The sequence below is a fragment of the Taudactylus pleione genome, unplaced genomic scaffold, assembly GCF_031769625.1.
Source record: "Taudactylus pleione unplaced genomic scaffold, aTauple2 ptg000734l, whole genome shotgun sequence".
Taxonomy (NCBI): Eukaryota; Metazoa; Chordata; class Amphibia; order Anura; family Myobatrachidae; genus Taudactylus; species Taudactylus pleione.
Window position 1 is genome coordinate 4,228,493 of NW_028285136.1, and position 24,783 is coordinate 4,253,275.

At 43.3% G+C, this 24,783-nt stretch overlaps 1 protein-coding gene across 1 annotated transcript in view; it reads right to left on the reverse strand.

Moving 5' to 3' along the window:
* Positions 1-24,783, reverse strand: part of LOC148477224 (nicotinamide N-methyltransferase-like) — a 35,211-nt gene that overhangs the window by 7,901 nt on the left and 2,527 nt on the right. Inside the window, exons 2-3 of the mRNA XM_088457038.1 lie at positions 23,144-23,351; positions 22,476-22,981 (exon numbers count right to left, since the gene is read on the reverse strand). Of these exons, the coding sequence (XP_088313164.1) occupies positions 22,476-22,981; positions 23,144-23,351 (714 nt within the window). The remainder of the gene's footprint in view (positions 1-22,475; positions 22,982-23,143; positions 23,352-24,783) is intronic.

Consider the following 24,783-nt stretch of genomic DNA (forward strand, 5'->3'; position numbering starts at 1 on the left):
TTCCTACAATTGCCAGTTTTCTGAAATGTTCCAATAAGCTTTTTTCTTTTTAAACAAATCGCCGATAATCCTAAAACAGAACAAACAATATTTCTAATGCAATGTGTTCAGATCTGGCCAAGTTGCTTCCTGCCATACAACTGATTTATTTCTTTGTAATTAATGTTGCTGCACCGTTTCTCTAAAATTGCTAGCGTCAGCCAAAGAGCAACACTGTACAGGGTGCTAACACAAGAACAAAGCCTTGCTAATCACATCACAAAGGACTAGGCTCCTTTTTAGGACTATTATGTAGGCAGACATTGTGAAGCCACTTCAGACAAGTGGTCCTCAGTGAGATGAACAGCAGCTGACATCCTCTAGCTCCTAGAAGATATGATTGACCAATTTTATAACAGGGTGGTGAGGACATGTCTCTGCCCAAAGATTGGGGACCTTCCAATTGTGGAGCAGGCGATAGAGATTATTTCCTTGAAGACTACAATAGGATATCTTAGAACTGATGACCATGCAGGGAAGGGAGAAGGGGTTGTTTAATTGAGACCTGTGCATGAGGTCTGGCTTTATATGGACAGGTGGAGGACCTTCAGGTCTGTTGATCTGTGTATGACAGAGAAGCAGGACCATTGCCGTGCTGGTAGTGATAGAATAGAAGCCTCAACAGCAGGACAGCAAGCCTGTATCTGATATCTGATGCCCAAGAGTGGTTGCTATAGTATAGTCTTACAATTGTGCCACTTCTGAGTTATTTACATATTCTTGGTAGTGATCCAATTGCTGAAGTGTTTTCCTGTATTAATTGGGATCCAACATTTACTGTACTAGGTGGCGAGTGATCGGAAGATGACCCAGCAAGAGCCGACTTGATGCAGGGTCTTTGTTGATTTTTACACTCTCCATTAGTTGGCAAGAGTAAAGGAGCCTGTAGGCAGCACTGTATTTTGAGAATGGTTATATACAGTATGTCGAATAATATTGGAGTATATGGCTGAATATCTATAGTAATGAGAGTTGTACTTATTTTGCTAACAATGGAGTTAGTTGTATTATGACAAGAATATTGATCAAAATATAAACTCACTTTATTGGGGACACCTGTATGCCTGCTAATTAATGCAAATATCTATGCCAGTAATGTAGCAACAACTCAGTGCATAAAAACATCAAGGCATGGTCAAGAAATTCACTTATTGTTGGAACCAAATACCAGAATGGGGAAAAAATGTTATATACTGTAAGGGGTAAATTTACTAAGATTCGCAATTGGTCGAGATGACAATCTCGGGTGAGTTCAGGCATGTTTTTCATCTCGCATATTTACTAAAGGCAAACTCTGGTGAGTTTGTGAGAGAGTTCTCTCTTCTCACTCGTAAAATTCGGGAGAGATCGTAAACTCGAATCTTATCACCATCGGGCAAACTCAGAAGTACTTTTCACTTAAAATATACAGCTCGCAAATTTACCAAGAATCGAGATGACAGTCTCGGGTGAGATGACAGCAAACTCTCTGCCAAATTGAAGTTTTAAACACTCCCCTCCGGAGCTGCGAGTTTGCCAGAAACATACACAGATCAGTGTGATATGTGTATGTTTCTGCCTGTAAATAGTAAAAATAGGGTTTTAAAAAAAAAAATTACGTAGGGTCCCCCCCAAAAGCCATAACCAGCCCCGGACTTGTCAGCCAGTCCTGGTTTTGAAAATTACGGGGAACGAAACGAGTAGGGTTCCACCATAGTTTAGGAACCAGCACCAGGCTGCAGGGCCAGTCCTGGTTTTAAATATAGGGGGAAAAAATGCATAGGGGTGCCCCTATATTTAAAACCAGCATCTGACCCAAACCGACCGGGATGTAATGCCACAGCCAGGAGACACTATCACCGGGGCTCCATGGCCATAGCATTAACACCCCAAGCCAGGCCGGGGATCTCAGGGGAGGTGGGGACCCCTACAAGAAGGGATCCCCCCCTCTCCCAAAACCCCAGGCTTGGTCTGAAGCCCAGGGCACTTCCCCGCACCCCTGGGCTGTGGTTACAGGGGTAATAAATTGTTAAATAGTAGTAAACTATTGTATATTACAGTGGAACTACAAGTGGCAGCCGGCACCTGTACCCACACTGTAAAATAAATAGTTAAACAAAGACAGTACACACACCATATACAGTAAAAGTTTATTACATACACCTAGCCCACTCACATACTTACCTGCTGCCAGGTGTTCACATCCCCTTGTCCCATGTAGAAATCCGTTTAGATTTACCTGCAAAACAGATCCTATACTCGCCTCCATCCTCGCGCTGGTCTTCGTAGCATCCACGGGTCTTTTCAAAACAACAAAAACAAGTTACGCAAACCATACGAACAGGTGGAAGGTTATGTTGTCACATATACTTGCACCTCGCGAAATGACAGATGATCGGGATCATCTATTATTTCCCACAGGCCGCTAGCCAATCAGCTGCTGCTTTACATGTAGCTGCCACTCATTGGCTGGGCCCCACGTGTACCCAAGCCAAAGAGCGGCAGCTACATGTCAAGCGGCCTCTGATTGGCTGGCGGCCTGTGAGAAATAACAATGATTTCGGTCATTTCGTGAGGTGTGGGGATATGTAACAACATACACTTATTTACACATGTTCGTTTGGTTCTCGTAAGTAATTTTTTTGTTTTGCCAAGATCGTGGATGCTACGGAGAGCGGCGCCTGGATGGAGGTGAGTATGACACACATGTTGTATGTGGAAGAGCTGCTCTGTAAACACTTTGAACCTTGTAGAGAGGATAAGCTACAGCGGCAGACCAAAGTGGGTTCCACTAATGTAGAGCACTCTTTGTAGTCAAATGGGAGTTTCCAAGCATGTATGTGCAGCTGACAAATCTGTGTGATGCCAGCATTTCAACATGGTCCAGGATCTCTAGGGAATGTTTCCAGTACATTTTTGGAAATCATGCCACAAACTTTTCAGACTGTGTTTGGCGGCACCTACCCAGTATTTCAAAGATTTGCACCTTATCCCTGAAGAAAGCTACAAAGTGACCCAGGCATGTTGGATTATACACTTTTGATGCTGCATACCTGAAAGTGTTTCCTTACCAGAAGCACTTGACAACAGAAATAGGATCCATCTGAAGTGGGTTCCATCTTATCAGCAGTTCGCAAACTGACTAAGGAGAAAGCCTTCCCCAGTAAGCAACGGCAGCAGCACACAGGAGAAGACATCAACCCAAATAACTACACCTACCTGTAAGGTCTTATGTACGGCACATAGTGGGAGGCCAGAAATGACTATTGTGTGACAAGTCGCCTCACAGCACCATTATAAACTACAGCACACACTTTTAAAGTCAGCATATTGGGTTATATCTTCCAAAATGACAGTGGTGAGATTGGCTCCCACTTGCCACATGACTTATTACCTCCTTGTACCCTGGATGAAACCCATCGGAACACTGCCTAATATGAGCTGTGTTGCGATGGAAGCAGGAGAGCTTATTGAGCTCCTAACCCACATGGCATGACATTCCAGCACCGCAATCCCATCACGGACTGTCGTTGTACAGCAATATAATTTGATACCTACATGGAAGTTGTGTGGTTTGTTATCTAAATTCATTATCTTATATTTCATTCACATTCAATTTGATAAAATAGCCCCTCTACATCGCAGACAAGTATCCCACCTTGGTCTAGATCACATCCCAGGGCAGATGTACAAAGCCTTGGAGAGAGAGAAAGTGGATGGAGATCATGTACCAGCCAATCAGCTCCTAACTGTCATTTTTCAAAGACAGCCTGTAACATGGCAGTTAGGAGCTGATTGGCTGGTGCATTGTCACTCTTCAAGGCTTAGTACATCTCCCCCCCCATGAGATATCTCAGCATAATCTGTATGACATCATATATCCCCCCCCTTCCTCTGCACATAGACACACCCTCCAGTGTAATACAACATGTGCCATTTTATCCTTCTAAAATTTATGTGCAACCGACAATAAAGGAGCCACTGAGTGTCTATAGTAGTGATAGGTATTGAGACCATGATGCATGTACAGTACTAGGACCCAGGAACACGCGCACACACAGAGGGGTAGCATGGTGCTCGGGGCATGCCTATGCTAGCGCACCCCCCCCTCCCCACAGTGAATTTTGGTAAAGTGGAGGTGGTCAACATGTGAGTGTAATGTAATTTTTTTAAAATCATAAATGATCTACAAAGATAGTCTTTTGCTAAATGCAACCTGTGCCACTATCATCTTACCCCTGTCCTCTCTGAGTCCCTCTACTCACTGTGACCTTATTTACCCCACCGCTCTCCACCCAGGGCTCACTGCTGTGTGTCACTCATGGCCCAACTTCACTCACTTGTTTCTGTCCAGGGTGGGGGGGCACAATGACTGTCATCAGTAGCCACCCTGCCCTAGGATGCTCCTGCCTCTATTCCTCTGTCTGTACACTCTGGGCCTGATTCAGACCCGGTCGCAAGCGTTGAGCGCTCACAACCGGGTTGATGGTGGCCCACAGCGCTTGCGCACGATGGAGTCGGCTCAGTCGTGCGCATGCGCGAGACCCGGATAGCGACGGGCAAGCCGTCGCTCTGGGTCTCATACCAAAGGGGGCATGCTGCAGATGTTGAGTGACAGCAAGCCCCCTTTGGTGGGCGGGCCGGTGGAGTGGCTGCCCAAACTGAGGCGTTTCCATGTGAACGCCTCCAAGTGATGTCAGTGGGAGAGATTTCGGCTCTGTTAGAGCCGAAATCTCTCTGGGGCTTGCAGCAACGAGACCCTACCACAAGGGTCTCGTCGCAAGCCCAATGGTCGCGATGGTCTTGACCATCGCGACCATCTTCCTGGCTGCTCGCTATAGCTGTGGGTGGTCACCCACAGCTATGCAAGCGGCCAGGAGGCCGTTTTAAAAAAGAAAAAAAAAAGACCAGCCCTGATTCAGAGCGAGCGCTCTGTCAGAGCGACCGGCTCTGAATCAGGGCCTCTATTCTTCTGTGCCTCTATCTGTGCTCCCTTCTGTCCCTGTGTCTCTATCTGTACCGCCTTCTGCCTCTGTACCCCGTATTCTTTCTGTGCCTCTAACTGTACCCTCTTCAGCCTGTCTGTACCACATATTCCTCTCTGTGTCTTTCTATGTGCACCCTTCTGCCTCTATCTGTACCCCTACTCCTCTCTGTGCTTCTATCTGTATCCCCCCCCTCCAAGAAGTAGCGTGCCTCCTGCGCTCACTGCAGTGCATGCCACCACACTTCCTATTCCCCATCCCCAGTGTCAGCCCGGCAGTGTACAGTTCTGTTCACTTGCCCCTCCTGGATGGCGCCCTCCACGGTGGGTCGGTGAGTCCCAGGCAGCTCCTCTTTCCATTCTCCTCTCCTGTGCAGTGCAGTCCCCGACCGCTTTCGTCACACGCACGTCTAGGGGCCGGGAGCGAAGAGGGAGGAAGAAACCTGTAACGCGGCTCAGGCTGTCACTGACACAACTGCGGGCGGCCAGGTGACAAGTGCTGGAGTCAGGCTGTGGTGCGCCGGCGCCCAGTGCCAGATTAATGTCCACATGGGCCTGGAGCTGAAATTTATGAAGGGCCTATTGTGTGCCACTGCAGGGGGTGTGACCAGTGCTGCAGCAGTGTGACTGGTGATGTGGGGTTGTGACTAGTGTGGTGTAGCTGTGATTTACATAGGGGTGTGGCCTGTGTTGTGGGTGTGTTTTGACTGCATACAGTGCCATAACTGCAGGTATGCGACCGGTGATGCTGCACAGAGCGCAGGGCTCTGTTTGCAGCACCATCACTACCCCATGGCCTTTGTTACTGGCTAGCACGGTGCTTGCACCCTGCAGCCAGTATCACTGCTGCAGTACTGCCCAGACAGACACCCTGCAGTCTTTGCAGCCTCCTCCGGATGCTCTGGGCAGTGTTGCACTTCCAGGTGCCGGTGGCCCAGGCCCCTCTACACGACAGCATGACGTCATGTGGTTAAGGGGCAGTGCCGGCACAGGGCGCTCTGGAGCCAGCTGTTTGTGTGTGAGACACTCTGGAGCCAGCTGTTTGTGTGTGTGTTTGTGTGAGACACTCTGGAGCCAGCTGATTGTGTGTGACACTCTGGACGGCTTGTATAAAACACACTGACCCGTTTATGTAAGCAATGTTTCAGAACTTGCATTTATCATTTTGCTAATCCTGACGAAATAATGAATACAAGTTCTGAGACGTTGATTACTTAAATGTATTCTAGTGTGTTTTATACAAGCCGACAGTCATAATGTCAATATTCATTATGTTGACATTACAGTTAATTTAAAAATGACTGTGTGTGTGTGGGGGGGGGGGGGGTTAGACCGGTATACAATCGGGAAACTGGCTGCCTTAATACCGACAGCCGGCTTCCCAGCGAGGGTGAAATGCCGGGCGTCTATATCTAGACGCCTGTCATTTCCCCGACGCCGGGAGACAGGCGCCTGGCATCCCGATCGAAGGGATGCCGGGCGCCGCGAGCGGACAGCCGTGTGGGGGGGGGGGAGGGTTAGGCTAGCTAGAGGGAGGGTTAGGGTTAGGCACCCCCGGGGGGGACTTAAGGTTAGGCACCCCCGGGGGACTTACGTTTAGGCAGCGAGGAAGGGGGGGGCACTTAGAGGGGGAGGTTAGAGTTAGGCACGCCTAAGGAGGGTTAGGGTTAGGTTAGCTTATACTTACCTTAACGACGATCAGGATTTCCAGTGCTGTCGGGCTTCTGCTGCTGGGAACTCTGCTTTTGTCGGCCAGGCACTGCCAGGAATCGAACCACCGTCCATGCGGCTGGCGGTATTTCATACCGATTCAGGTTAGGCCCTAAGGCAGGGGAACCTTTTCTCTGCCAAGGGCCATTTTATAACATTATTCGCGGGCCAGGTGCAGGCCACGCTCCCTCCATGTGACATTACATGAGGCGGGGCCACAATCCCTGGCGATTACAGCTATGCCCGGGGCATCCTAAGGATTTTCCAGGGAGCTGTAAGGGCTCCTGGCGGCACTGGTGCATCGATTCTGGCTGCAGGGTGCTATTTTAGGCACCCTGGTAGCCAGATGAGACTAGCAGAGAAAAGTTCAGAGGGCCAGACAAAATGACTCCGCGGGCCTTATACGGCCCCCAGACCTGAGGTTCCCATTCCCTGACCTAGGGGAAGGTTAAGGCTAGGCTGCGGGGGAGGAGGATAGGTTTAGACACTGCACGGAGGGTTAGGCATTAGGGGAGGTTACAGTTAGATTGGGGGGCGTGGCTAAGGTTAGGCCCTATAAGGAGGGTTAGAGGTAGGGATTAGGGTTAGGCTGTGCCGGGGCGTTAGGCACTAGGGGAAGGTTAGGGTTAGGCTGCAGGGGGAGGAGTGGGTTAGGCACTACAGGGAGGGGTAGGGATTAGGTTTAGGGATGGGGGTAATACTCATCGGAAGGCAGGAGCAGCAGAGGTCATGACTGCTGGGACCCGGAAGCTGCGCTAGAGCTGCTACAGCCATCAGGAGCATGTTAGTGGGCCAACAGGGATGATATGTCGGCATTCCATCACTGTCTACATGATGAATGTCGACATATAATACCACACCCACTTTAGTCCCCATAAGTGTGCCTCAAGCTCCTGTACCCTCTCTATTTACCAATGTGTGTGTTATATATAATATATATATATATATATATATATATATATATGTATATATTATATATACAGTATATCACACAAAATCAATCGGGACTCACAGTCCAAACTAAAGGCAGGGTGCCCGGGTGCCCTCCCAAGGAATATTCATACAGTAGGTGCTTGTTCAATCCTAGGAAAGAAGAGGGGGCACTCCGGGACTTGAATGCACAAAGTATTTACTTGAAAATTACCAACGTTTTAGAGCCCACACAACTCTTATCAAGGTTGGCTCTGAAACGTCGGTCATTTTCAAGTAAATACTTTGTGCACTCAAGTCCCGGAACCGCCCATTTCGGATGGGAAATATACATGTTGTGTGTGTGATTGTATATCCAATGTCTACAATACCTACTATAAAATGGGGTCTATTCAGGAATGATTTTTTTTTTTTTTTTTACATAAGAAATGCGGAAACTATCATTTCGGCATTTTTTATGTAAATCCCCTATTCAGCAATGGGATAATAGAGAAGATAACGCAATTATCTTCTAAATTTAATTCCCATATCACAGAGTACCGTATTGTAGGGATCAGACATTGATCTCTATAGTGCTTTAATGCTTTTTGCTATTCAGCAAAGCAAAAAAACGTTTAAATTACTCGGAAAATATTTACTTTATATAACGACATCTCAGAATGGCGTTATATGACGAAAGTCCTTAATTATCCCAGAAACTGCAGGGACTAAGGAAAAGTTTCCCACAAGCCCCTGCAGGATCTTGAAACTCCTCCCAGTCTCCGTCCCTGCTTTGCGGTGATCGCCGAGGGTAAGTACATCTCCAGCCTGTTAAATCTGTCCATATTGATTGAAATGTGTACACAGGCTTTATATTAGTCTGCATACATTTATATTTGTGCTTTTATATTTAAAATGTATATATACATTATAAATATAAAAGCACATAAATATAAATGTATACACACTAGTATAAAGCCTGTGTACACATTTCAATCAATTTGGACAGTTTCGACAGGGTCTAGTTGGACTTGCCCTCAGCGGTCACCGCAAAGCAGGGACGGGGACTATTCCCGAGCGCATGACTGCGCGTGCGCAGAAACAGAATCCCGAATACAATGCCTTCTGTAACATCGCAGGGACATTGTGTTAACGCAACCACTGTCCCAGCATATAAAATTGCTGAATAGCAGACTTAGCGGTATATGTATCAAAGCTTGTTGTGAGATATATACGACCAACCAATCAGATTCTAATTTACGTTTTGCAGGCTGTGTTTAAAAATTGATAATTAGGAGCTGATTGGTTGGTGATATATATCTCACAATTTTATCTCACATCAAGCATTTTTACATATGCCCCATAAAATGTAATAATTGGTAAAAAATTGCGACGATGTTACCCAATAATATTCAGGGCAACATCATCACTATTGCTGAATAGAGCCCTATATGTCTGTATGATATGTAGAGGGACATTTATTTATTAATGGGTGCGATCGAAAATGCAATATTTACTAATAACATATAATAAAAAATACAGTATATAACATTCATAGTTGTGTATCCTTATAAATATAATTCTGATTTAGCTAGATTGCAATACTTACTATAATAAATATACAAATATTGCCATTTTAATAATAACACATCACACACTGATAAGTCAATATCTACAAAATAATATTTACAATGTTTGTGTATACTGTTCTGTTCCAAATTACTCAACTCCCAAAGGTATATACTGAATGTACAGTGTATCTTGTAATACAATTAATCAATGACTCTGGCAGTTTACTGTGTGTTTTCAAATAACATGGTGGTTCTGCCTGAGGGTGAGTTTTATATTCATGTCACAAGATTTGTAAATTCTCTATTATCAAAGCAGCTACTCATGTTTACCTCATATAAACAGGCCTACGGTCACCTAATACAAGAGACGCCTCCTTAATTATCTTGCATTCTAATTAGAACATAGCAGTTTCTCACATTCTCTCTTTTTAGGATTCACTACACCCTGAAAGTTATAGGTGATAATGATGCCTATGTATCAAAGCTTGATGAGAGATAAAATTGTGAGAGAAAAGTATTAACCAATCCGCTCCTAACTGTCACTTATCAGACACAGCCTATAAAATGTAAGTTACATGTTGATTGGTTAGGGATTTATATCTCACAATTTTCTCTCTCATTAAGCTTTGATACATAGGCCCCAATGACTCATAATAGAAACTATTCCTAGTTGGGACCAATTCAAGCACTACTGGGAACTTTAAAGAGTGGGTAGTCAGAAACCAGTGATTTGGTGGCACGCCAGCCTCAGCATGTGTGATGCAAATATAAGGGTTATGAACGTCTACACCAGTGTTTCCCAAACATTCCTCAGGGAGCACTAAAGGCTCATACTCACTAGACGATGCGCTGAGCGATTTTGGTGAAAAATATTGGGTGTACACACTGAACGATATCATTAACTATATCGTTCAGTGACATCATCCTGCCACATCCCTGAACAGGCTCTTTCTGACGATATATCGTCATATTGGACTGCTTGTTTGCACGACAGCAAATATCGTTAACGTCCCGTGGGAGCGTGCATCGTTGGTTGCTTGGTGCATATACACTGGACGATATGTACAATATATCGTTGAACAATCTTGTTATCGTTCACTTTTATCGTCTAATTCACAGGTTGTCAAATTCAGTCCTCTGGAGCCCGAGCAGAGCATATTTTCCAAGTCCCTTCACAGAATCAGAAGTGAGATATTAGCTCCACCTGTGGATCTTTTAAAATGTGTCAGTGAGTAATGAGTACACCTGTGCACCTGCTGGGTGACCTGGAAAATGTGACCTGTGTGGGGACCGAGGACCGAGTTTGAGAACCACTGCTCTAGTGTGTATGCCCCATAACAGTGCATGGTTTCCATATTTCCTAGTTGGTGCACAGGTGTAGTTATTACTCACTGACACGTTTTAAAAAATCCACAGGTGGAGTTAATTATTTCAATTGTTGTTCTGTGAGGAGACATGGAAAACAAGCACTGTTAGTACTTCCTGAGTAATTAGTTTGGGAAACACTGATCTTCACTACATAAGAGATGCTCTAAAACAAAGGTTCTCAAATTCTTTCCTCAGGACCCCAAACAGTACATGTTTTCCCGTGTCTCCTCACAGAATCACAAGTGAAATAATTAGCTCCACCTGTGGATCTTTTAAAATGTGTCAGGGAGTAATGAGTACACCTGTGCACCTGCTGGGTGACCTGGAAAACGTGACCTGTGTGGGGTCCTGAGGACAGAGTTTGAGAACCACTGCTCTAAAAGTATTATATTGAGGTTTAATAAATTGCATAATAACACTGTGGGGTCCATAAGACATGTAGGTTCACAATATAGTTACACATGGTTGTAATACAGCAAGTAAGTGCAGTGGAACAGAATGATACAGGGAACCTCGAGCCAAAATGAAAGATCAGCACAAAGGTATCTGTAGATTTCTGTGCACTTTGGGGACTGTCTATTTTTATCTTCCTGTGTAATAATGAAAGAATCAGCATCTCTTGTCATCTCCTGTTGTGCTGATCGGCAGCACAGCAGACACTGGGGGAGAGGGTGCAGGGAAGGAAGATCCCTCTGAGAGCGGCAGCTGCAGGAAGATTCTCTTCCTGCAGCCGCCCCCACTGATCGGATTATTGTGTGGTTTGGTTGGAAAAATGCAACTATGCCAGGCAAGTGGTTAACTAAGATAGAGTCGGAATAAAACCATATGAATACGTGATCACAAGTTATTACTGTGTGAAATAAATATTACTTATAAATTGTACTTTTTCTAAAGCATAATATAACAGGCGTTATATGTCTTCCTTTCTATGGATTTTTCAAGGCGTACTAACTGCAGATCATCGTAATTCTGCTGCAAATGTATGTCTAACTGCAAGGTCTAATTCTTGTGAAGCAAATATCATTGGCCATTTCTAGATCACATGTGCTTAGTCTACATTACATAAAACTGTGTGATATTTAATTCAAGATGCTCAATATTGCATTGAGCCTTGAGCATCCATGCTGCACGAAGAAGGGAAAATGGGCTGTTTCAGAGCTTTGAGCAAAGCAAAAAAAAAAAATTGTTCAGTAAATGTACAGTACAGATGCGCACATCTCAAACAAACAAACATGTTAATGGTAAGTATGCTGAAATGTAAACTTAATGTCTGCAAATAATTGGACATAACTTCCCTTTAGGAAGTGCAACTGGGGATGGGTCCTCAGGGGTTGTGATTGTGCTACGTCCTCTCTTCTCCTTCTCCCCTCCATCTAAGTGAATAACAAATTACACAAGACAGACAGGACAATCCTTTGGGGCAGATGAACTCAGGTCCTAACTGTCATGTTACAGATTATCATAAATGAGGGAAGGGGAAAGAGGAAAAAAGGAAAAATTCACCGCACTGATCCTGGATAGATCTATCTAAGTAATAATATAGTGTAAGGATGCTAAAGCCACCTCTGATGTCAATCTGGGTATCTCAGTACCATAAATATTTCAGGGTGGTGGTGCTACCTAGACTTAATATAGGATTCCGAAAAACAAAAGGTTCAGGTTCATAGAGAACTTAAACCAAAAGACTCTATATGGGTGCACTCTACTAATTCAAATGGTAGTAATAAAACATAACTTTTATTATATCTATGACAATTCAATAAAAAGACTTACACAGATAACAAGAATATCTGACAAGAGTAGTGAAAAGAGTGAATTTATTAATCTCAGGTTAGCAATAACCCAGATAAAAGTAGGCAAAATATAGAACAACAAATACTAGACAATACAACATGAAACATGTATTGATAAAATAAAGTAAAAAACACCAGGTCAATAGAAATGAAATAAATTGTATTCAATTGAATAATAACGTAACAATGTACTCTAATGATTCCCAAGGACTGTTATTAATAGCAGAAATTGAAAAATGGAAAATAGAAAGTGGGGGATATCAAATTCAATTCCAGGCTCTGCTGCTCCTTTCACACTAAAAAGTGGAGGAAGAGGAGTGAGAGATCTCCTGGCATTGTAACCCCTGAGAACAATAGTCAACAGTGTTCCTGGTCTTCACACCAAATTACTGCTATTTGCTGTCATGCCCATGGTATTGGACCGCAAATGAGTGAATTTATCAGTTGAAATAAGGACCTCTGGGAAGATACAGAGTGCTGTAGAGATAGAGATGTAATCAACTAGAGATGATGAATTTCAAACAAGTGATCGTATAACTAGATATATCACAGTCATAGAAGTGAAAGGCTCTAGTGACATGGTATAATTCCAGGTCAATAGATAGGAAATGTCGGTAAACAGAGATATAAAAATAGTAGGGGCTAAAGATTCCACAATCAGGCTCTGCTGCTCAGTCTCATACACAATTGTAGAGGAGGAGGAGTGAGAGATCTGCTGGTGTAGTAGTACAGAGAAAGCAAATAAGAAGAGGTTCCCGTCATCAACTCCAATTTCTGCTGTTGGTGGTCATACCCAAAAGGCATAGGACAACAAATGAGAGGATTATCAGGTCGGAATGAGAGCCTCTTGAAAAAATAGAAAGAAATGAGTAGAAATAACACACTCCGTTACCTACTGTATCACAATGTCACCCATGCATATGAATCATTGCAATCATAATAACAATATAGATCACGGAGACATATCCAGAGGGTGTATCTTAAAGTCTGTGCATAATATGCAAACCTCCTGAAATTGTACCCATATAAAATTATTTCCAAGATGTTAAAATCTGCTCTTTGGTAATAAATAATAACAAACAACAAGAATCACAGCACAGTTCGAGAGGTGATCTTTTGCCATATAACAGTCAGGAATACATGCTGTTGTTCACAAATAATGTTAATGTCAGCAGCAATTTATAAACCATCAGGTGTTAGGTCACTATCAACCCTCAATTGGGAAAAATATATTATAGTCGACTGGTTAGTTAATTGAATCGTTTCAACATGATCCAGAAAAACATTACTGTTGTCAACAATCAAAAAATTCTTAGCAACCCTTTGCTCACATAGTGTTAAACTATGTCAGGGAGAAAAAGGTGAATATATTAAACAGTGAAAGAAGAGATAAATACTGATGGTTCTATAAGGATGTGTAAATCAGCTGATAATAAATAAGCACAGAATAAATTTTACAGCACTGTTCACTAAGAATGGCAGTCATATAGTGTCAAGATAAATCCTGATCTTCATAACAAATCTATGGCAGTGAAAACATATATCACAAATCCTGATTATTATACATAATATAGTGCACCTGAGAGAGGGCCATGGCTTCATGGGCAAGGGCCAGGAAAGAGATAGGAGAGGCAAGGAGATGCTGGGGATAAATAGGGACATAATATAGTGCACCTGAGAGAGGGCCATGGCTTCATGGGGAAGGGCCAGGGAAAAGATAGGAGAGGCCAGGAGATGCTGGAGATAAATAGGGACATAATATAGTGCACCTGAGAGAGGGCCATGGCCTCATGGGGAAGGGCCAGGGAAGAGATAGGAGAGGCCAGGAGATGCTGGGGATGAAATAAAAGGAAGCTACAAGCAAGAATGATAATAAACAGAAATTTGAAAGGCCCAAACAGCGCCCCCTGACCAGTGGTGCCCTGCGCGATGGCACCGGCCGCACTACCCTAGCTATGGCCCTGGTAAGAAAACCCCAATAGAACTAAATACACCATCGGCCAAGCTCGGAAGTACTTTCCAGAAGAAACAATAATTCCCAGAAATTTATCAAGAATCGTGTTTTTAAACACGTCCATAAAAACACTAAACTCGGGTCAAAACACACTTTTCAAACACACTTCTATGTGAGCATCAAGCTGGCTAACAGACAGACCAATCAGCGACCTGGCCGGTTACTATAGTAGTGGCCACTGGTTGGCTGGCAGCTCTGTAAGTGCAGGGAACCTCATTGGTCCTGTCACTTGTGGAGATGAGCTGTGTGTGTGTGTACTGTAACACAGTCGGGATAGGGCTCCCTCTCCTGGGGTAGATGGACTCCCACTTTTCACACACAGCAGCCATAGAAACAGGATACAAGTCAGGAGTTCTCATACAAACTGGCCGGCGCCAGTCTTTACTGTGCCAAATGAATATAAACATAAACAAAACATAAACATAAGTCCTAGCAAGGCTGGGCACTAGCTACACAGCAGATTCCCTCGCTATAATAATGGTAGGGCCTATTGCCCTCACCATCAACAAAACACGTGCACAGTACTTACAAGGATTATCACCAAGTGTTTCTGAACAGTCTAGTCTGCCTGCTCTCCCAGGTGTGAGACACTCAGCCACAAACAAACCCAGCTTATATTAGCCATTTCCAGCTGCAAGCCCTAATGAGCCTGTTACCAGGCTGAGAGGCCCAAAACCTGGAGTGTCCTGTGGATGGAGCCCTCCCTCTCCTCACATCCACACCCCCAGGACCCAAACCGGCTTTTCTCTAAAGCCGACATTTCTAGTCTGTTTTTCCCAAACAGACTTCTACTGGGGGTTTCAGAACACATATGACAGGAACCTAGGACATACATAGAAGCCATTCCACACTTCTCCAGTGCTTCTATCACAATACACACAGCTCTTCTGTGTCTGTTATAGCTCGAGACCATGATTTGTTATTTTTAATGGCCCAGGGATGATACTGGAGAAGACGACGGATCTGCAGCAAGGGTTAGGTGAGTATGTTTATTTTTTGTAACCATATAATGGGATTCACTGAGTATAGTGTGAGTATTGTGATAGGAACACTGGTAAAGTGGTCAGTGGTAGATACATTTGTCCTAGGTTTTTGACCTATGTGTTCTAAAAACCCCCAGGAGAAAAGTCTGCAGTGAAGCAGATTTGAGTGTCGGCTTTTTGAAAAGCTGGTTTGGGTCTTGGGGGTGTGGATGTGAGGAGAGGGAGGGCTCCATCCACAGGCCACTCCAGGTTTTGACCTTCTTGGTCTGTTAGCAGGCTCATTAGGGTCTGCACCTGGAACTGGCTAATATAGGCTGTGTCTGATTGTAAGCTAGTGTCTCATACCTGGGAGAGCAAGCAGACTGGCTGGCTCAGAGACACTTGGTGAAAACAACCTGTAAAGTCTTGTGCATACGCTTGTGTTGATGGTGGAGGCAGTAGGCCCCACTATTTCTATAGAGAGGGAACCGCTTGTCTAGTTAGCGCCCAGACGGGCTAGCGTTTACTTTTATGTTTTGTTTTCCTTTTTGCACAATAAAGACTGGTACCGACCAGCTGGTACGAGACCCCAGACTGGTGTACTATTTTTCTGGCTGCTGTGTGTGTGAAGAGGGAGTCCATCTACCCCAGGAGAGGGACCCCTAATCCGGTTGTGATACAGTATGTATTAAATTTTTTACTTTTGTACAGTGTGCGTGTACTATCTTTATTTTTATATTTCTTTTACAGGGGGACTATAGGCACTGGCGGGCCCTTAATTCCCTGCATGCTGGTATTTGTGTTTCTTCAAGTACCAGCATGTGGAGCAGGCTCGCTGGGACTTGTAGTCCTAATGTAAAAGACACTTTAAATCTATTCTTTACAACTATCAACCCCACACCCACCTTCAGCCCTGGCTTGGGGTTACCTGGAGAGGTGGAATCCCATTATTGGCGTGTACTGAATAATTAGTGGGGGTTAATGCTTTGCCAGGGGGATCCAGTCAAGTGTGACCCATGGCTGTGCCATTACACCCCTGCTAATAAGAGCCTGGTGCTTGTAGAAAGAAATATGGGAACCCCTCATAATTTTTTTCCCTCGTTTTTGCTGAACCAGGACCAGTTCAAAAAGCCCGGTGCTGGTTATGCTTTGGGGGACCCCACACCATGTTTTTTTTTATATTTTTATACACACAGAAACCTGCATGGATTTCACTGATCTGTGCAGGCTTCATGTTCGGGAGTGTTCAGATAGTTTCAACATGGGGGAGAAAAGACAAATGCTCTTGCAAACACCATTGGAAATCATGATTCTGTCAAACACGATTCTTAGTAAATTTGAGTCTTTGATCTTAAAAAACTCTCACAAATTCCAATGATTCCAATCGTCTTTAAACTTGACCAAAACATGATTCTTAGTAAATCTGTCTGGGATTGTTAAAGCTCCGTACAGCGGACAGATGTCCTAATTTCTAGGCTGTCCAGAGCAAACCTAGACAGATGGCAACCTTAAGACAAATTGTTCAGAGGTAAAAGTCCAGGATATCTGTAAGGATTTTCTGTGAGAAATTCCAGTGTGAAAATATTCATGTTGCAATACCTGTGTCCTTGCAAACTTCCAGCCGCTGCTTTGATGTATTATTTTTTGCAATTACTTAATATTTTAGTACAATAGGTGCTGGGAACGTTTTTATAAACATTATTACACTATGTAATAAATGACATTTAATATGATTTAGTAGTTAGTAGCATTTGCTGTGTATTATGTTTTGAAATATTGGGCCTGACTTAGAGATGGATGCAGTAAGCACAGTAGCTGCGTCTTTGAGGTATATTTACTAACGTGAGAGTTTTTGGAAGTTTAGATGTTGCCAATAGCAACCAATCAGATTCAAATTGACATTTAAGCATGGTGAAAAGAAGATAGAATGTCTCTTTGCTGGCGCACTAGAAAAATCATATTAAAACATAACTTTTATTAATTTCAATAAAATAATATGCAACTCCAGTGAAATATTAAAAGCAGTCATGCGTCTAAACAATTTTTTTTTTGTGAATAAATAAATCACACAAATAATACTGATCTTGCTCTCCAACATGCTATTTCTCAGTCTTATTATGATGTGCCCTTGTTACGTTTTGTATCCACTATAAGGAGAATTGCACTCAATGTTGCAATCCCCGTATGTCAATATACAGTATCAAAGTTTCTTGAGCCAGGTTTCAGAGATCAAAGTGATTGATTTATTTCAGTATTCACTCTTTCACAAACCCTACTTATAATATTCATTCAAAGAGCACTTATTTATCATATACAGTAGTTCTCACAGTGCAAATACGGACTATATCCATATTGATTGTTTGGGAATTCCAAAAGCACTTACTGTATCTCTCATATAATTATCAGGGTGCCAATTTGGAATACTTCCACATACATTATTCTAGAAACAGATCAGATAACATAGTGATATATTGCTCTTAGAGCATCCATCATCCATACATTTCTCATACAGGTTATCTCTTGTGAGGTTGTCTGGAGTTAATTAGTATAGCACAAAACTGAGAATATGCTCATTGGGCTCCAGGGGCTGGTGGGAGGGGCAAGGGCTGCTGGGAAATGTAGTTCTCCCAGCGCCCATTCTGAGGGGCCACACTAACACTGGGGGGGACACACATACACACTCATGCACACACACAGTCACTAATTAAGGACTAATTGAGCTAATTGGAAACTTCCAATTGCTTAATTAGTTCTAAGGCGGGGGTGCCGCGGGGGTGCCAGAGCAAGTCCCACTATTTTTTCCTAAAAATAATGTTTTTAGGAAAAATCACGCTTGCTCTGGAGGTGCGTGAATAAAAACCTCCCGGCATGAAAAAAAAAAATCACGCACCTAATTGAATGGCAAAAAACCCGCACCTGCAGGAGTGGACGTTTAGATATTCAGGCAGTGTTTAGATGACTTCACGCGTCTGATGCCGTGCATGGCTGCGTGGAGAGCGGGCATACCAGAGAGGACACCTGAATCTGGACACGTGGAGCACAGTCGCCCGGGACCTCAACCGTAGTCTGACAGTCCAGGTCCTGACATGTTTCCTCTGTATAGAAGTTGTTATTCAAGGCAACGCATCAATGGAGCAGGTAAGGGATGAAGGTCAGGTGACATACTGAGGTAGGGAAGTGTATCTCCAGATTCAGACAAGACCAGGAAAGTTAGTAGGGCAGTAACTCTGCAGGGTGATCACTGATGCTCACTATGGGGCCTATTTTCATACTATGAAATTAAATTTGCAGGATATCCCCCAGAAAACACAGGTTTCAGGTGATATCTGAAAATTTGAAGTATCCCCTGAATGTATCGGGAGGGGGGTCTTTTGCAGTCCCCAGTTTTTGAGCACAATAGCAGCTCTCATAGGTTTGTATGGGGGCTGCTATTACTGAGATCTATGAGCTTGCCCCCGGTAGCTACTGTAACACCATCTTTAGACAGCATTTACCATTGTAACTTATGGGCTACCTATTTCAAAGTTTATCAGGAGTAAATCCCTGGTAAATCCCTGTATAATCCCTCAACAGCAATAGCTGCTCACATTTGCATGGCCTGCTGACCGCACATACTCAAAAGGGTGGTCTGCTAACCGCGCACGGGCAGTACCATGACAGTCACCCAAAGGAGAAAGTAATTATTGATCACTTTAATTTTACACAACAAAGGGATGGGCTTCAATTGGAACCCAAATGATCAATGGTACATCCCTGTGATCTTTAATTTCTTATTGCTGTGATAAGTTGCAATAAGATAATTCTTGGGTCTAAAACCTGATAATTTATAAATATGCCCCTATGTTCTGAAGGAGCAGATAGATGGTTAATAGCGCACCACCGGGTGTCTTTTTCCCCCACTTTGAATGCATACCAATGTGAACGCTGTTTACCATCTATCTGGTATGAAGGCTAATCCCCACTTTTTAAGTTTATATTTGTTCTTAATGTTTATTACATTTTTGTTAAGACATACTACACTATAGGCCTGATTCAGAGGCGTTCGCAAAAAGCGAGCGCTCGCTTTTTGCGAACGCCTCTGGTTATTTTAGGAGTGGCCTCCTTGCCGCTCGCACAGTTGTGGGTGACCACCCACAGCTATAGTGAGCGGCCATGATGATGGTCGCGATGGTCAAGACCATCGCGACCATCGGGCTTGCGATGAGACCCTTGTGGTAGGGTCTCATGGCCGCAAGCCCCAGACAGCTTCTGGCTCAAATAGAGCTGGAAGCTCTCCCAATGACATCACTGGTGATGTCAGTGGGGCTGCCCACAAACGGCAGGTGTTCGCATGGGAACGCCTCCATTTGTGAAGTCAACCCCACCGCCATGCCTACAAAATGGGGCGAGCTGTCGATCAACATCGACAGCCGCCACTTGTGTATTGAGTCCCGGAGCAAGTGCTTTTTGCGCTCGCTCCGGGGCTTGTGTGTGCGCACTGGGCCACCATCGACCCGCTTGCGAGCGGGTCTGAATCAGGCCCAATATTCAGTTTCTTTCCTATTTTTGGGAGCCTATTGGTATCACTTATGATTTAAGAAGAAAAGAAACCTTTATAAGTTTTCATCATACCAGTTTCAAGTCAGCCTCTATGTGAGCATCCCATGTTCTGTCATCATATATGTGTCTGGGTAAAGAAACCTTGAAGTGATTCATTCACATTGTTCACAGGTAACAATCATGTGAGCATTTGTTACCTTAGCAAGACACTGTGTGGGGTGTTAAGATTCCTGCCTGTCACATGAGGACTACTGTGTGAAGGGTCTCTCCGGTTTCTTTTCTGAGGTCTTGCTGACAGATCTTTTGATTTATATTATTTTCTAATACAATATTCTATATATTTTTCTGTTTTTATGTTTCTATGGAACAACTACATTTAACCATTTAAGAAGATTTGGTCGTCTCAAAAATCGTCTAATTGAATACGACCCTAAATATTTTATATTTATTTCTAAATACATATTTTCTATATTTTTATATTTTCATATCTATATATTTTATTTATATTTTTTTCTATTGACATATATTGTATTGATCTATTTTATTACACAACTAAGAAGTCCAACATCTTTCCCAAGTGGATCCTACAGAAAAACACCATGAGGCAATTTAAGTACTTTATTGTACATTTATTATGCAATAAACTTCATAGTCTACATTTCATAGCAAATAAATATTTATGACTACATCAGTGGAATAACTATACAGTGCACAATAAAGTATTCTATTTTGGTGATATATATATATATATCATATACCCCTTTTTTATATAAATATTTCTATTTTTTTATTAATTGATATATGAGCAATGTGCATGGAAATTACAGATGCAGCACATGTAGAATTGAGTAATTATCTAGGTCTTATTCTACAGTTTTCCTTTGCGTATTGTAATAAAGAAATCTGTATCCTGGATACAATGACAAGCGCTATTGATACATTCATAATGCTTACATATTGAAACTGAGTTACGGACTCTGCATTTCAAGAATGTTATTAACAGGGCTATTTTCGGGAAAATAGGTTTTGGCACTGTGCGTGAAGTTACTGGGGGTGGAGCTATAGAATATAAATTATATATGTATATCAGTGGTCACCAACCTTAATTGGGATGTGAGCTACTCGAGAAAAATTAAACCTCCCGAAGAGCTACTTAAATTTTTGAAGAAAAACAAATAAATATGGCTAACACCAAAAAATGAAAGATCATTTAATAAAAATGTTTCATGAAAAACAGCAATGCATTTAATTAATAAAGTGATATTGTTGCACATTTCACTTTTAATTACCGGCTCCAAGGAGGTAAGTACAGTAGAGGGGCAAAAGAGATAGGCAGGGCTGCTGTGTGATTTTTGGGCAATACTCATTCGCCCCAAATGCAGTTGACTCCTGTGATATCCAGATGTTGTCCATCACATATTGTGTCGCCCTATCACGGCTTTGTCAGAGGTCTCTTCCTCCTGGGATGTGACCTCTGACAAAGGATTGGCCGACTGCCGGGATGCCGACTGATAAAGTCCCGGAGCTTTAATCCTGATCAGTGTGCGCTGACTGAATCTAACTTGATCCAAAGGGTGAGGCCGCGCAGGCTCCTCACAATGTGGGTGACATCATGACGTCACCTGATCACTTCAGAGGCCAGTGTTCACAGTTGCAGTGGCATAGCAATGGTCCCCAAGCCACTGAAAGCTCTGCTGGGGCCATTTTTACGCCACTGCCATCTAGGATCCTGTACCAACTGGATGTCCTTAGGGTTAACTTAAAATATGTATTACTACAGCAAGTTAGCTGGTTGATATAGCTTTCATGTGTTTGGAGACATTGTCTGTAGGGTGAAATGCGTATCCAGCTCCTAGCATTGTTTGAAATGGTCTGCACATTTGCTACCAATTAACCAGCACTTTTAGTGAGATCTCACCTAACAGTCAGTGCTAGGTGATTGTTTTGTGAACTTGGCCTTGCGCAAACTCCGGAAACTTTGAATAAACATCGGCTTCTGACTTTCTGGCATCCTTCTTGATTGCTTGATTATTATCACATGATAACCTGGCTTTTATCTGAACCAGTTTTGCTTATACCATGTTATTACCGTTTTTATGTCCTGAACAATGGACTTGCTTTTGTATTACTGTACATGCTTGCTTTTTCCCTGCCTGTTTCTATTGCCTGCTCTTATGCCAGACCATTCATCCTGTCATTGGATGTCACTTTACCTAACCCTTGTCCCTGCTAGCTGTGTACTGACTATAGGCTGGCTATGAAACATTTGTGGTCTGATACTTAAGATAAGAAAAGACATATCAGTGTCATTTCTTACTAAACATTCCCATATGTAAGTAAGTGTCAGTGTCATTGGGGTTGAATGGGAGAAAGATGGCAACAATAAATATCTTATATGTTTCCTTCCAAAACCCTCAACAGTATCCAGAATCCCGGCGGCTGTGATCCCAACAGTCGGTTTTTGGGTTTAGGGTTAGGCATTAGGGGGAGGGTTATGGTTAGGTTGCAGGAGGGGAGGGTTATTGTTAGGCTGTGGGGGGAGGGTTATGGCTAGGCTGCGGGAATGGTGGGTTAGGGTAGGATTACGGGAAGGGTTAGATTACTTACCTGTATGCATCAGAATTTCCACCATCGTGACTTTGGCGCCGGGGTTCTGACCGCCAGCATTGTTTGTGCTGGAATCGCATACCCAACCCCCTTTGACAGCAGTGAGGACCATCAATTGCTTGTAATCTATTATATCAGTCTCTACTTTTCTATCAAGTAACTCACAGGAACCAATTTCAAATCCTTCATCAGTGAGGGTCTTTCTTACAAATATGTCATCATAAGTCAATGCATGTAGCCTATCATTACCAACAGTGTAATATGTCATATTTAGGCACCCAATTATAATAAAGTATCCCCCAGGCTTAAGCAGCTTTGACATCTTCCTCAGGTTTTTGATGAAGTCTTGTTGGTCCTGACAAACTGCATCCAGCACCACCGCCGTGAGTATACAGTCGGCTTGTGGTAACACCACCGGATCCGTGAGGTTTTCTTTGCTGAAGTCAAATTGCACAATGCATTTAATGGTTTCCTTCAACTTTTCTTCCTTTTTCTGTTCTTCCACACTAAAATAATAACACCATTACATTATATAATACAGCAGGTTCAAGTGTCAGTGCCGAAATGTATGTTCCACTTACATTTAATTTACATTTTTGTTTATTATTTTTATTAAAATTGACTCAATCTTTATGTTCTTTTACTGTATGTTTAGAATCACATTTTACCTGATGCCTCCCAGCTCGGTAACAATCTTAGATGCATGAGTCCAGTCGAAAGCCCCAGTACGGGTGTTCACCCATTTGTTGAGTTCCATAATACAGGACTCTTTTAATTTTAATATAGTGATTTCTTTAAAAAATTCACTTATAACAAAAAGATGATGAACCATGGATCCGATACTGATGTCAATCATAGTTTCTCCTTTAATACGACCTGCAAAGAGGAATCAGATAAGAAGAAATTCAACATTCTATAAAGTTACAATGAGTTAATGGCAAAGAAAGATAATGTGAGTCCCAGAATTGGGCACATACTGGAACGGATCTCATGATTTATGTGTCATGGCATAATACTGGGTGCCTTCATCTATGCCAATGAAATATATTATTGGGAATTTGCGAGTTAATACATTTCCCACAGCTGTGTGACTGTAATGGACACATGGTATATATGAGACACTGTGTTGGCAATAAAAGCAAATATAAAAAAAATAGCATCTGTGTCACATGTTTTATATCTATATACTGCACCCAAACATTATATATTATTCCTCAATTTTCTGTGATGCATAAGGAAGATATGTCTATGATTCCCGAGTCTGTCGCCATTTCTGTGCTGTGTGTATAACGTTTGGTGGGTTAATTCTATTCCATAGCACCATGGATGAAAGTGACGTCTGTAGCTGACATCTCTCTGTGAGCAGGGAAAGTGTCTCCTGTTCCCATTATATCCTGTATACAGAGGTGTAATGTGGAGCTGAGGTGCCCATCAGGGGTGTATCTATAATGGGTGCAGGGTGTGTGGGGAACACGGGCCCCTGGGTCCAGGGGGGCCCCGCACCGCACACCCTGCACCCATAATATTACTTACCTCTCTGGAGTCCCACGTCGGTGCGAGCGTCTGGCACTGTAATACGACTGGAAAATGGCTGCAGTGGCCATTTTCCCATCGTTTGCGCATGCGCCGTACAGGGAAAATGGCCTCGGCGGCCATTTTCCCGGTGACCTGTGCAGACACTATAGACTCTGGGCACACTCTAGTGCCCAGAGTCTATAACTCCAGCGCTGGCCGCGCACAACTCAGTGCGCAGCCGGCTGCCGGGCAGAGAGGAGGGGGCCCGTGTCGGAGATTGCACATGGGCCCCCTCCTCTCTAGAAATGCCTCTGGTGCCCATAGCAGGTACATGCTATGGCACCCCCCATCCTGCAGTACAGAGGTGTGTCTGGGGACTAGGCATAGCCAGCACATGGGGGTGATATGCAGCTAGTGTACAGGATGGGCAGCACCTATTATGGAGTAATTTTTTTAATTTAATTATATTCTCAAACAAGCAAACACAATGCATTGTATTTATAAATTAAAATAGAACATGATCAATACAAAACCATATAGAAGCCATGAAGGTTTTCGGGGGAAAGGGGGACAGGGAGTTTTAATGTATGACCTGGACATAAGGGATGGGGGTACTATATGTTTCAGGGTCTGAGGGTTGGGTAAGTAGTGTTTGTCCCTGGATCGAGGGTTATAGGTTGGATAATGTATGGGCCTGGGGGTAGGGTGGCTAGTGTAGGCTCCTGGGGATGAGAGGACAGGATGGATAGTGTATGTGCCTGGCACTGGGATGGTAGGGAGGATAGTTTATGTG